The 14,215-nt window shown below is 49.8% G+C and overlaps 1 protein-coding gene across 2 annotated transcripts in view; it reads right to left on the bottom strand.

Moving 5' to 3' along the window:
• Rnf220 (ring finger protein 220) overlaps positions 1-14,215 on the bottom strand; it is a 224,601-nt gene that overhangs the window by 35,902 nt on the left and 174,484 nt on the right. For both annotated transcript variants that reach the window (XM_034502295.2, XM_034502294.2), the window contains exon 3: positions 1,198-1,330. In XM_034502295.2, coding sequence (XP_034358186.1) covers positions 1,198-1,330 — 133 coding nt within the window. The remainder of the gene's footprint in view (positions 1-1,197; positions 1,331-14,215) is intronic.

Raw genomic sequence — 14,215 nt, 5'->3', positions numbered from 1 at the left:
GACAGAGGACATTTTGGGACCATTGTGCCTGGCATCGGGTCAGGTCTGATGACTTGAAATGAGCACTAGGTAGGAATGGAACTGTGGGGCTCGTGGTGTGTCTAAGGATGGTTGATGCCCTGTCTCTATCCCACGTGCTCTTTTAGAATGTGATCTAGCCACTCCTCCCATCCAAAGGATGCATGTCCTCTCACCTTGAATCCGAGTGGGTTCACAATGCCTTGAGCAGTGGTACTACAAGTGACATTAAGTAACTTCTAAGGCTCAGTTTGAAAGGGTGAGGCCAGGATGGAGCTCAGTGGTACAGAGGCTCTGAGTTTGATCTTTAGCTCCCCCTCAGTGTCCCATCTTGTTGGCTAGAACATTTTGTTTTGGAGACTTAAGCTACCATGTAAGAAATCTAAGTACTCCAAGGCTATCAAGTGACGAGGAGGCCAAGGCCATGCAGAGAAACACACATGCAAGTGCTTTAGACTCCACCCCATCTGCAGTTCTAGCTGACAACCTAGCAGCTATCGGCAGACATGGGAGTGAAAAACCTCTAGATGGTCCCAGCTCCCAGTTAAGCATCCAATATCCAGAACAGGCATGGCAGACCCCTCTGCGCCCTGCCGGAATTCCTGACCCCAAAGATTGTGGGAACAAAGTGGAACAGCTGCTTCACACTGCTCAGATTAGAGGTAATTAGTTATTTCTCTCCTCTGCCTTCTGGATAATCTGGCTCCTCCCCAAGGATCTAGAGAGGGTTCTGCCCTGTCCTTAGGCTAGGACAGAGGATGGCTGGGATGAGCTAGGGTAGTAACACACTTGAGAGCATTCCCAAGACGGTTACTTCTCAGTCTTTGAGGTTTGTAAAGAAGGTGCTGCTCTCTCCCCCTAAATAGCAGGGCTGGGCTGGACCTCTGGTAGACTTGCCAGGTCCTGTACCCGCTTTTATCCAGCCCCAAGGTCAAGGTTCTGGGCTTGTGGTATTGGCTGGCTCCCTCCTATTCAGTTTCTCTTATTCTGAGGCTGGAGCCTGAGGATTCACTTTCCTCCACTCCCAAAGTCCCCCAAATAAAAGTGAGAAACATCACTGAAAACACAGAACTGCAACAGGGAACTGGTTTCTCCCAAGAGTCTCCCACAAGACCTCGTCGCTAGCAGACCCAGTGGAATCCCCCAGCAGGCAGACTCCCCTGTAGGTGGCTTGCTTACCTGGTAGGCAGTTGGGCCAGCTGCTCCAGCTCCTGCTCCATATGTTCCTGCAACTCGCTGGGCCTCAGAAGAACTTGGCAGATGGGGCAGATCGGGGCTTGGCTGTCAAACAACGCTACTGCTTTCTTCTTACCTGGGGAAGGAGAACAGACACTGTGAGCGGGGCTGTAGAAGGAATTCCTGTATCTCAGGCCTTCAGCCCAAGCCTACTGCTGCCTTCTAGGGATTCTGGACCTGGAAGAGGGGTGAGGTATTCATTGGCAGCTGCAGAGGCCACAGCCATAAAGGATGCCTTCTCAGCTGGCTGCCCCTCTAGGAAATCTATTGGGACACAATCAATGCTCTGTGCAGTCAAGCCTCAATCGTCCCATCTCACACATGTTGAATCGTTCCCTCACCCAGAATGCTGAGTGTCCCTTCTCTCTCTCTCTCTCTCTCTCTCTCTCTCTCTCTCTCTCTCTCTCTCTCTCATTGCTCTCATAAGTTTCCAGATTTGGAGAAAGAAGAGACGGGAAAGGAGAGTTTATTCCTACGTTATTCAACAAACATTCCCTCGGGGTTTTTGTTTGTTTGTTTGTTTGTTTGTTTTCTTTCTGACCCAGTACCAATGCAAGGCAATGAGGGTCCCAGCATGGAATCCAAGCTCTGTCTTCAGCGTCTGCTCTCTTCCTCCTGTGTCGGGTGAGCTTGTTCATCCCATGGCTATAAATCCCACCTCCTATTTTCTGGACCTCTCTTTGGCATACCCTACTTTTGGCATCTGAGCCCCTACTGACCAGTCTAATGGACACCAATACCTGAACATCTTCTAAGAATTTAAAACCCAACAACTCAGAATTGAAATCTTCTATCTTATCACTCTTTACAAACCTGTTCTTCTCCAGCTGTGCCCATTTCTGGTAGGATGGCTTCATTCACCTACTCACCCATTCCAGTGGCCTTAGCCTTACTGTGTGCACCCTTGCTCGCTCAACTTCCCTTCCAACATCCATGTAACTATCAAGTCCTGTCCATTCTGCTACTTCTATAGCTATTTTTTTTTTTAAATATTTATGAGCCGGGTGTGGTGGTACACACTTGGGAGGCAGAGGCAGTCGAGTCTCTGAGGTCAAGACCAGTCTGGTCTACAAAGTGAGTTTCAAGTCAGCTAGGGCTACACAGAGAATCCGTCTCTCAAAATAAAACAAACATAATAAAAAGCACTTACATATGTGTGTATTTATGTATGACTGTGTGAGTGTGGACATGTGTGTACCCAAGTGCACAAGTGGAAGCTTAGAGGACAACTTTAGAAATTCCATTCTTGCCGGGCAGTAGTGGTGCATGCCTTTAATCCCATCACTCGGGAGGCAGAGACAGGTGGATTTCTGAGTTCAAGGCCAGCCTGGTCTACAGAGTGAGTTCCAGGACAGCCAGGACTAGACAGAGAAACCCTATCTCGAAAAACAAAAACAAACAAACAAACAAAAAACCAAAAAACCAAAAAAAAAAAAAAAAAAAAAAAGAAATTCCATTCTTTGAGGTGAGATCTTTCTTCTTTTTATCTTTTCTTTATTATATTTTATTAAATTTTTTATATGTATGAGTGTTTTCACATGTGTGTATGTGCACCACATGCATGCCTAGTGCTCACAGAATATAGGAAGAACATTGCATCCCTTTGGAACTGGAGTTAGAGATTGTTGGTAAGCTTCTGTGTGAGTGCTGGAAATCGAACCTGTGTTCACTGCCAGTCAACAAATGTCCTTAGCTTCTGAGCCGTCTCTCAAGCCCCAAGTGCAACTTTTCTTGTTTTTACTGCTGAGCTGCATATTCCAGGCTATCTGGGTCTCAGGATTCCAGGTAATTCTCTTGTCTTTCCCTTCTATCTTGCTCTAGGAATGTGGGGGTTACAGGTGTGACCTACTGCATTTGGGTTTTTATATGAGTTCCAGGGACTGATCTCAGGCCATCAGGCTTACGAAGCAAGAACTTTTACCTGCTGAGGCTTCTCCCTGACTTCCTCTATACTCTTAAAATTCACATTCTTCCTACTGAGATCTCACTACTTAAAAAATCTTTTTTGAGGTTTTTTGATTTGTGTGTGTGTGTGTGTGTGTGTGTGTGTGTGTGTGTGTGTATCAGTATTGGCCTGGATGTATGTTTGCACTCTGTGTGTGCAGTTCCCTTGGGGGCCTACTGGCATCAGATCCCCTGGGACTGGAACAGGGGATCCAACAGATGGTTGTGTGTTTTCCTATGTGTGGAACTGAACTTTCCCCTGCCGAGCTGCCTCTCCAGTCCTAGTAGGTCTCACCACTTCTGCTGGGCAACCTCACAGGTCTCTTGTCAAGCTCACAGATTCTGATTCTGAGTTTTCTCTTTATAAAATGCCTTTAAAATGAGAGTGATAGGCCATGCCTGTAATCCCAGTACTGAAGAGGTTAAGGCAGGAGGACTGCTGAGAGGCTAAGGCCAACCTGAACTACATAGTGAGTGAGTTCCAGGCCAGCCTGGGCTACAGGGTGAAACCCTATCTCAAAAGAGAAAAGAAAGAAAGAAAAGAAGAAAAGAGAAAAGAAACAACCGACCAGCATTTCTCCAATACATTTGTTCATGGAGGGCTGGGGGAAGCTGGAATTCTGTTTCCAGTCTGGCACTAAATAGTGACCAGGACACGATTGCCTTGTTCATCTTCCATTTGACTCACGAGTCCCCTCTTTTCTCATATCCAGCACTCCCCAGTGTGCTTACAGGAATGATGTTGAAAATTACCCATTCAGAAATATTCCTAGCTCTGACTGGTAATGGAGACCATGACTGTAGGAAAACTTTTTTTTAAATGTGCAATACTAGAGACAGAACCACCTCTGGTGCCCAGAGATGTCCCAATCAGCTTTCAGACATAAAGACCAAGTCAGTGATGACTAAGGGAGATAGGTGAGTAGGGTTACCAGATTAAATGTAGACTCCCCAGTGAAATTTTATTTTATATACACAATGAGTTCTTGAAAAAAAAGTATAATTATGTCCAAAATATTAAAATAGATATATTGATACTGAAGATCATTGACTTACCTGGGTGTCTTATGGTTTTATTTGCTAAATCTGGCAACCCTATGCCTGAGGGAATTCCCAGGTTAGCCTGAGCATGAGAGGCTACCTCCCCTTGACACAGACTGGGGAGGATTATAGCTTCCTGGATGCCTTGATTTAGTCATCTGCAGGCTCTGAGGACAGAGTAATTCAGTGTGTGTGTGTGTTCTGGGGAGTGGGAGAAGAGAAACCTTAACCAAAGCCACGTAGAGCTGGGTATCAGCTGTGAAGGTTTCCGAGTGTTCCTTGATTGGACAGGAGAGGCTCCAGCCTGTGTGGCTAGATCTTTAAGGAAGGGAAGTAGTCCTACTGTGTGTGGTCCCACTGTGTGCCACCTGCCTTGGCATCTGTGCCTCGAGTGTTTATGTGACAGCTGGAAGGCAGTGCTAAGTAAAGAGCAGACATGGATGGCCCTGCTTTAGGAGGGCTCTGGTCTCAGTTCTGCCTCTCAGGCAGCCTCAGAGTGGGTGAGGCCCTAGGGCTACTGTCTTCAACAGTAGAGGCTCAGAATTGGATGGGGACTTTGACCTTGGCTTTTGGTCTCAAGGCTTCATTTATTTACTCAATAGACATTTATAAAACAATCATTCTATTTCAGTAATATTCTAGGGAAAACTGGAACTTAGAGGTAAGTAAAACAGTCTTTATTTCTAGGCGACATGGGTGACCTAGGGCTGGAGCTCTCAGAAGCTCTGAGAGGGCTGGAGGAGCTGCAGGAACAACCATGAGGTGCAAAGGGAAGCAGGAAGAGGAAGGGAGACAGGGTAGTTTAAACAGAGAGCTGGGTAGGATCTGGGGTGTAGAGGAGGGAAGTGTGAGAGAGGGATCCAGGACAGTGGGGCAGAAGCGTCAGGGCTCAGCCCTTTTATGGCTGCAATACCAAGTTTAGTTCTTGGGTTTTCTAGAGTCCAGATCCTGCTCTGCATCTGTGGTCAGAGGTCAGCATCCTCTCTCTCTCTCTCTCTCTCTCTCTCTCTCTCTCTCTCTCTCTCTCTCTCACACACACACACACACACACACACACACACACACACACACACACACACGCTCATTCTCTTGCTTTCCTGACAGGTGCTTTTCTCAGATCAACCTCATTTCCTTACTGGGGACATCTGACCCCCCCTTATTTCTCCCAGCTTTGGGAAGAGCCCTACAGGAATGAGCTGGGGTCAACTTGCAGCCTATGCCCTCAATCTCACCTTATTTTTCAGGGGTTAGAGTGGCAGGTGTCAGCACGGTCATGTGCCCTCTCCTGCTTCCCCTCCCCCGCTGTGTTCCCTATAATTTTATATTGAGACCTGTGGTCATGACGTGGATTTTACTGCACTAACGACATGGCCTGCCCAGGTTTAATGACAAAATCCATACTCTGGCCCTGGGCCTGCTCCTCGTTTGCATAATTCCCAGAATACAGCTCCCTGAAGCTTTTGACCTGGGCCATTACAGTGGCCATAAAATGGGCCATAAAACCACTGGGGATGGCCAAGGGGAGGGGCCTATGGTCTTGCTGGGGTGGGAATGAGGCCTTCATCTTCACCCACCCACCCCCAACCTGTCCTAGGCTCTGATGGAGTCATCCTCTGGCTCTTCCTTTCCATGGTTCCCAGAATCAGGGAGTCTGTTTCAGGCTGGTGTGGAGTAAGGCACCTCTGGACAGGCCTTCATGGCTTGCTCATCTGACACAGACACAGCCTGTCAAGGGACACTGGCTTCTTGAGTAGTCCTCGTCCAGCCCTTGACAGATCCTCCTAACAGCCAACAGCCAGGCAAGGCTTTTTGCCACAGGTGGGGTTTAGGTTTCCAGCCCTGTTTGAATCCTAGCCTTCTTCGAGGAGGCCTAGCTTCCTGGGAGGTCAAGAGCCAAGCTGAGCACAGTGGGGAGCCGCGGTGAACAAGAGGGGTGGGGACAGGGACTGGGCTGAGCTGTCAGTGCTAAAGATGATGAATGTGGGAGGTGAGGCGGGAGGCCCGGTGTTATCGGCAGTGGATGGCGGGCGTGAGCGCTCCCCGCTTCTGCTAATCCCCGGGCGCTGCCTCAGCCCTTGCACTGATAACGAGGAAATGGGACTGACAACAATTTTTAGCTGAGAGATTCTTCACCAAAATGCCAGGCGGCCGGAGGTCTGACAGCGCCTGATTGAGTATGTGAGTGTGTGGGGGGAACGCCTGCTGCCCCCTCTCCTCCCATGCAAAGATGGATCGCTCATTCCGCCTCCCGTCCACATTCATTACCGCTTCCCTCCCCACCACCCCTGCCACAGTAGGGGCTGCCACCTCCACATCTCGGCTTGCCATAAGTGTCTTCCAAGTAGGAGGAGGGCAGAGAGGGAAGGGGGCCCCTGAGCCTCACACGGGGCGACTCCAAAGGGCCTGAGTCAATCCGGTCCAACCGTGGAGGCTCCCTAGTTGTGTGACAGCCAGAGTGGTCCCTTGTTCAGCGCTAGACTAACTTTACTCCCAGACAGCAGAGGGGCTTCAATGGAAGCCTCTAAGAAGGATGTTGATTAGGTTGAGATAAGAGGTTAAGCCAGGGCAGCACTTCTGCTGCCCATTCCTCCAGCCCGTCATGCACCAAGTAATTGGGGTGGGTGATGGGGTGGGGGCTAGATCAGCCCTCTGCTGCCCTCCTCTGTTGGGAATTCCTGACCACTGGAGACAGCCAGCACTTGCTGCTCCTCCTCCACTGGGAGGACTGGTGAAAACTGCTCCCACAGCCTGCACTGAGTCCTTAACCTTGTCACCCCTCAGGTTGGCCTAATTGCTTTTTCCCAGTTCTATAGCCAAAGGGTTCCCTTCTCTCTATTTGCCCAAGCAGCCATTCCCATCTTTACCAACCTTGTCAAATTTCCAAAGATGCAGACGCTACCCTGGAGACAAGGGCTTTCTCTCACTCTAGTCTGGTCAGTCTAGACAGGGAGCAGTTGGTCTGACCTGTAATTTATGAATCTGAGGCAGGAGGATTGGCATGGCCTAAATAGTGAGTTCCAAGCCAGCCTAAGATGTAGTGTGAGATCTTGTGAGGAGGAGGAAGAGGAAGAGAAGGAGGAAGAGGAAGAGGAGGAAGTGGTGCAGGTTTTCTGCCTAGGACAGGAAACATTAAATGAGGGTGAGAGTAACTCTGATGACAGATGACAATGAGGCAAGAAATCTGGTAGCCCAGGCTAGCTTCAAACTTATTGCAAATTGAGGATGGCCTTGAACTTCTAATTGCTGGGATCATAGGCAAACTCCATCAAACTCAACAGATGCTATGTTGGGGAATCAAACCTTGGGCTTTGGGCAAGCTTGACAAGACTCAATGGACTACATCCCCAGCCTGAGACTGGGGCTGTTAAGCCTCTCTGTCAGGCACCCGTGTGTCCTGCCTTTCCTCTGTCAGGCACACGTGTGTCCTGCCTTTCCTCTGTCAGGCACCCGTGTGTCCTGCCTTTCCTCTGTCAGGCACACGTGTGTCCTGCTGTGCTGTTCCTCTCCCTATTCCATCCTCCCAAGAAGGGCTTCCATTTCCTAGCGACCGAGACACAGAACAGAGTAACAAGTAGAATTCTACAGAGGTGCCTCTTCCTAGCTGTGCTGAACTTGGGCCAATCACCTGATCACTCCGGCTTAGTTTCTCCTTGTGTGAAATGATAACAGTCTCCAGCGCCTAGGACTCCTGTGAGCATGTAATGAAATCAGCACCGTGTACAAGTGAGACCTCACCTGCGCCCAGCTTTGCTTGTCTTCCCACTGGGACTGGCTGAGATCAGTGACCCTTCGGCAGGTGGCTGGCCTTGGCCCGGCAGGCTCCTGTGGAATTTCTCTTCCCCATCCATTCTCATATACCTGCTTATTGGTTTATGGATCAGGCCTCGGAGAGGGCAAGGAGTTCAGTTTGGGATGTATTTACTTGGAGGAACTGTGAAATGCTCAGTGACAGGTCTAGGAGACGCTGAGCCCAGGTAAGAACTCATCACTGTGGGCTCTGTGCCTAGATTATGGTCCAGCCTAGGGTAAGCCACCAAGAAAGACCTATCATGTGAAAGAATGAAGAACAGTGAGCTCATCTGAAAGAGTACACACTGAGAGGAGTCTAGAAGAGAACCTCAGTCAACTCTCACGGGTAAAGGGCATTTAAGTCATCAAGGTCTTCAAAGGAATGATAAAGGGGGAAAATGGAAATAAGAAGTTTTCCTGAGCAAGAGATGCCGTCCATGCAGCGCAGTATGCTGAGAGGTGGGGACATGAGCCAGGAAGTGTCCCAGCCACTCATCCTACCCAAGCACAGCATCTCCCCTTTGTTTCATCCATCCATCATGGACCCAAGCCACCTAATCAGTGGTCCTCTCTGCTCCTCCCACTTACCCCTTCTTTCTTCTTTTCTTCCTAGAAGCCCTTTGATCGGTGGCTCTGCTGAGCACGGGACAGGAAGAGTTAATGTGCTGACAGACAGCATTTTTTACCTTCAGTCAATATGAACAAGGCCCCAAGACTATGATTCCAAACATCTGGATTTCATCAATATGTGATCTGTCATCGTATATTGGCATTCCCCAGTCCCTGAGCCAGAGCAATGCGGCTGGTTTTATTAATACGTCAAATACATTATCCGTGTAATACACTTGTCTGGCTGGGGCCTCCCGCTGGGGCGGGGCGGCGGATTTGAATGTATGATGAATCAGTTTGCATTACATGTTCGTAAGTCATCATTTGTCAGGATTAATAGGCATCCCTGGTTGAGGAGGTGGGGGTAGGGCAGGCAGCGAGAGATGTGTATTTAGCTGTGGCCCATACTTATCTGCAGGTGCCCAAGGGTGCCCTGAAAACAGCTGTGCACCCACTTACCCAGACCCCGGAGTAGCAGCTGGCACTCAAAGGACAGAAGTGACATTTTCAGCTGTCCCAGTGTCACTTGGAACCAAATAAGCCTATTTGTCTCTGCTTCAGGCTTGCCAAACAATCAAGAAGATGTAGCAAGGCTTGTTTCTACCAGCCAGCCATCTCTTACTCATCCCTTAGGTCTCAGCCTAGAAGCCTTTCTCCCAGGCGGGCTTCCCTCACTCCCCCAGACCACATCAGGTGCCTCCTCTGTGTTCTCAGAGCCTCTTGTGTTGCTACTTTCCCAGCACATGAGCTGTTGCCTGTTCTCTGTTACCATCTTCAGAATGTGACTTTCCTGAGGGCAAAAAAATTAGCATGGCCACTGCTACAGCCTCAGCATCTAAAGGAGGGCAGGGCACCAAGTAAAAGTAATAGTGAGAGGAGAAATCAATATGTATTCCTGAATTAACAAATAAAGGATTACCGACCTTGCCAAATCCCCAAAGATGCAGACATTACCCTGGAGACAAGGGCTTTCTCTGATTCTCATCTAGTCTGGTAGTCTTTTATTCATGTTCTTCCTTATCTAGACCCCCCTCTTTCCACAAGGCATGTACACACCCCTCTGCATAGCACCAGGTTCCATAGGCTATTATTTACCTGGGTCCAAAACACAAGAATGACAATTTAAGCTCACACACCCTTGCTATCCCCCTCCTCCCTCTTTTCTGCCTGAAGATGCTTGGATTGGCATTCACTACCCATTCTCTGTGGTCTCCTTTGAGCTCCAGGCACAGGAGCCTGGCTGGTGTCCTGACTCCTATTGTGATGGATGCTAGTAACTGTGTCTAGCAATAGTGCGAGTGTGCGTGCGTGCGTGCGTGCGTGCGTGCGTGCGTGTACTGAGCCATGCTAGACTCCTGGGTGGCCAAACATCTGCAGGGCTGCCAGGTGGAGGGCAGCCTGTGGAAAGGTTTAGGCTTAGATTTAGGTTCAAGCTGAAGCAAAAGGCTCAGGGCCAAGGCACAATTAAATTCACTGAGTCCTGGCTATGGAACCTGAAGCCCTGGGTCCATGATCCTTTGCTAGAGCCAAACGGATCAACTATCAACTAATCTGTTGGGGGTTGGAGGTGCTTCAGGGGCCACAGCTATTTCAGACTCCTCACCATGGATCATAACCATAGCCCCTTTATTCTGGAGAATTACAATTCACCTCCCCCAGACCTTCCGCTAATAACTTCCAGATAGTTCCTGTGTTCGGATGAAGCATTGATGCTTGTGGCAGGTGGAGCCTCCCAAGTGGTCCCTGGGATTAGGCTCTACAAACCTCAGGAAAAGGCAGGATTCAGGAAATCATCCACCTATGAACAATGCAGACATACCATCTCAGATGTCTGGACAGACAAGTGCTTCCACAAGAGTGGGCACGGGCACTCTGGGGCCTGCACGCACACACAGACACACCCCGAAGCGCATATTCAAGTGCAGCTTGGGTATTCCTGACTATTTCTAGCATGTAGACCAGTGCCTTCCTTGTCATACAGCCCAAATGCTAAGACTGTACTATTTCAAGAAACAAAACTTCAAGTATGCTTTACCCACTGTTGGCTCTGGCTCTGGGCTTATAAAAATAAAATGGGAGCCTCCACAGCTGTGGGCTATAAACCCTGAATGGTCGAGGGAGGCAGAGTTACCTGCAGTCTAGGCAGATGGGTGGAGTGCCCAGGGATGATGGCAAGTGCTTGTGTGTCTGGACCCACAGCGGGCCAGATGCTTAGCCTCAGGCACTGCCTGTTGGCCCAGCCCAGGCTGGCTGCTTCACACAGACCTGTGCAATCAAAAGAGGTAGAGCCCTAGGGAGAAAGCAAGGGCTCAGCTCAGGGGACAGAGGTAGAGAAAGAGAAGGCTGGGATGGGTGTGGGGTGGGGCTGGGGAGGGAGCAAGGCAGCCACGCGAGCACGAGGCTGAGGCTAAGAGGGCCCTCGCATCTGGAGATCAATTAGCATCAATTACTGACTTCATTTAATTGTCGTCCAAGATGAATTTGTCATTTTTAGCTGGGAATTAATGGGAGACCTTCACCTCTCCCTGGCAGCAGCAGAGGAGCCAACAACGGTCACCTCAGCCTCCTAGAAGCTCAGCATCCAGCTTAGAGTGGAGGCAGGCAGCTAGTGGGGTTTCTGTTCCTGGGCAAGCTCTAGCCTGGCCTGCTAGAGCCCAGGGCCAAGGTGGAGGCCTTAGGTCCCGGGTAGCCTTCCTCTGCCGCCTCTGGCTTCAGCTAGAAATTAATTTGCTGGGCCGAGCATGTTTACCTTTTCCCAGCAAAGGCGAGTCGGTAAACAGCAGCCCAGCGGCTGAAATTGAATTGATAACTGCATCAACGTGCCAGATAACGCCTAAAATAATACGCCGATAAGGAAATTCGATTTGATTTGCTGCTGCGTATCAGATTGGCCCCATCTGTAGCTGCCTGTAATCATTTTCAATTGCGTTGGGAAACCTTATTTGTCCTTAAATATTTCTGTCATTTTTCATTGCTGGCGACAGATCCTTAGGCAGGTGGCAGGGGTGCACCGCTTCTGTGGGCGCAGGGCGGCGGCCCAAGGAGGAGGGGTGGTGGGACCAGGAGGGAAAGAGGCAGGGAGCAGGCAGCCGGGCGGTGACAGCTGTTCCTCCAATCAATCACGCTGTCGACAGGGAGGGACGACTGGCTGGCAGAAATTGAGTTTGCCTCACAGGGGACGATTGAGCAAATTAATAGCCCATTAGCCAAGCGGTGACCTGAGAAATGAAGGTGCAGGGGTTCCTGCTCACTCAGGCCGGCTGGGGTGGGGCAGGGCAGGGGAAGGGTCCAGGGAGGGGACCACCAGGGAGGGTGTGAGGAGGAAGAGATGGAGGGATGGATGAGATGAAGATCTTGTCTGTGAGGGGGAGGGGAGGCTCGAATGGAGGGGAGATGGAGCAGGAGAAAGACAGGAAGATGGAGGCACCGGCAGTCCCAGGAGTGATGGTCTGGGCCGAGGGAGGGGGAGCACTGGCTGAGTTCTCCACCACTTTCTCATGAGGACCACACCAATGAAATCCTCTCCACCCTCAATTCTGGAGACTCCCTTTGCTTTCTCTTCTTGGGGTTCTAAAACACTGGCTATTCCTAGAATCCTAGAATCGCTGTTTTCTTGTTTTTCCATCTTCTACCTCCATGTTCCTTGGGCCAGGAGGTGGGGCCAGTGTCTTGCAGTCCACTGCTTCGCCCTGTGGGCCACTGGAGGTCAAGCACCACTCCTCATCCCTCCTTACCCGACATTCTCCACGTTCACTGAGGGCTTGAACATGTGTCTTAGTCCCCCATTGCCCTGACCTTCAGTGCCTCATATCTCTCCCCTTCCTTCTGAAGGATCAACCCAACTTGGTTGGTGACAGGACTCCCGACCTCACAGCCCTCTCCTGGCCTCGAGCCCACCATACTCTCTTTCTAGCTGTCTCTAACTCCCAGCACCATGAGCGCCCGCCTCGACCCCACAATGCATCATCTCTGTACCCTCTGGCCAACGTACTCTACTTCTGTACTCTCTGCCTTCATCATCCGATCGCCCTCCTTTTGCTCTCAGACATATGGAGGGCCAAGAGCAGCTGGGGAAACCACAGAACCACGCAGATATGTGCCAATAAAAATTCTGTTTCCACTCTCAGTACTACTAAACAATCCTTTTACATCCTTGGTCAGCTGTCTCCCCTTCCCCAGGGACAATTCAATAATATTTTACCACTTTGAGCCCCATCTCCTTCTGCTTCCCCTTCCTGCGGCTTTGCTTCCCACTAGAATCTGGAATCAGTTCTTGGGTGTGAGCTCCTTTAAACCCTCTCGGAACCTCCTCCTTCTCCATGCCATTTCAGGTTCCCATTTCATCTGCTCCCCTTGGGGCTCACTCTGGCTTAAGTTTTGTGTCAGCCCCCTTCCCCCCCCCATCCTTTGCTTCCCTGGAGAAGCATGACTTACATTCCCAGTGACTCCCACAGTATAGTCACATCAACCACCCACCTGTCCGGTCCTGGAATGACTGTCTTTTCTTCACCTACCTGTCTCACTGCAGATGCTTGCTTGCTGTTTGTGCTCTATCTCCTAGTCACCTCTGTGCGTGTGTGTGTGTGTGTGTGTGTGTGTGTGTGTGTGTGCATATGGAGGTCAGAGATCAGCCTCAAGTGTCATTCCTCAGGGGCCAATTACCTTGGGTTCTTTTGTTTGTTTTAAGACAGAGTCTCAGGCTGGAGAGATGGCTCAGTGGTTAAGAGCACTGGCTGTTCTGCAAGAGGTCCTAAGTTCAATGCCCAGCAATCACATGGTGGCTCACAACCATAGGATCTGATGCCCTCTTTTGGTATGTCTGAAGACAGCTACAGTGTACTCACATACATAAAAATAAAATAAATAAATCTGAGAGAGAGAGAGAAAGAGAGAGAGAGAGAGAGAGAGAGAGAGAGAGAGAGAGAGAGAGAGAGAGAGAGAGAGTTTTACTTACTATGGAGCCTGCCTGGGCTGGCTGAAACTCATATAGATTAGGCTGGCCTTGAACTCAGAGCTGCCTATTTCCTGAATGCTAGGATGAAAAAAAAAGGTGTGAACCATGTGCACCACCTGACCCAGTTCACCCTGTTTCTAGAGACAGGCTAGGCTAGGTTGGCTGGTCACCAGGCCCTAGAGACCCACTTGTCTCTGCCTTCTCAGTACTGGGAGTACAAACATGCTCTACCACATTCCACTTTCTTTGTTGGTTTTTTGATACGGGATTTCTCTGTGTAGCCCTGGCGGTCCCCGAAGTTGCTCTGTAGACCAGGCTGGCCTTAAACTCAGAGATTCACCTGTCTCTGCCTGCCAAACGCTGGGGCTCAAGGCATGCAGCACCACTGCCTGGCTTACATCCCACTTTCTTCATGTGGGTCCTAAGGATGGAGTCAGATCCTCATGGACTTTCTGGATTGAGCTGTCTCCTCAAGCCCCCTAATCCATTCTTAACTCACTGCATCAATTTTCATCCCCACCACTCTATGGAAACTGTTCTCCATCATCAATGACCACCATCTGTCAAATCTAATGGGTACTCTAGGTAATTTATCTGTTAATTCAGTAAATACACAGCGAGTCT

The sequence above is a fragment of the Arvicanthis niloticus genome, chromosome 5 (genome assembly GCF_011762505.2).
Source record: "Arvicanthis niloticus isolate mArvNil1 chromosome 5, mArvNil1.pat.X, whole genome shotgun sequence".
Lineage (NCBI taxonomy): Eukaryota > Metazoa > Chordata > Mammalia > Rodentia > Muridae > Arvicanthis > Arvicanthis niloticus.
The sequence above is the reverse complement of the archived record's forward strand: the minus strand, read 5'-3'. Positions and strand labels throughout refer to the sequence as shown.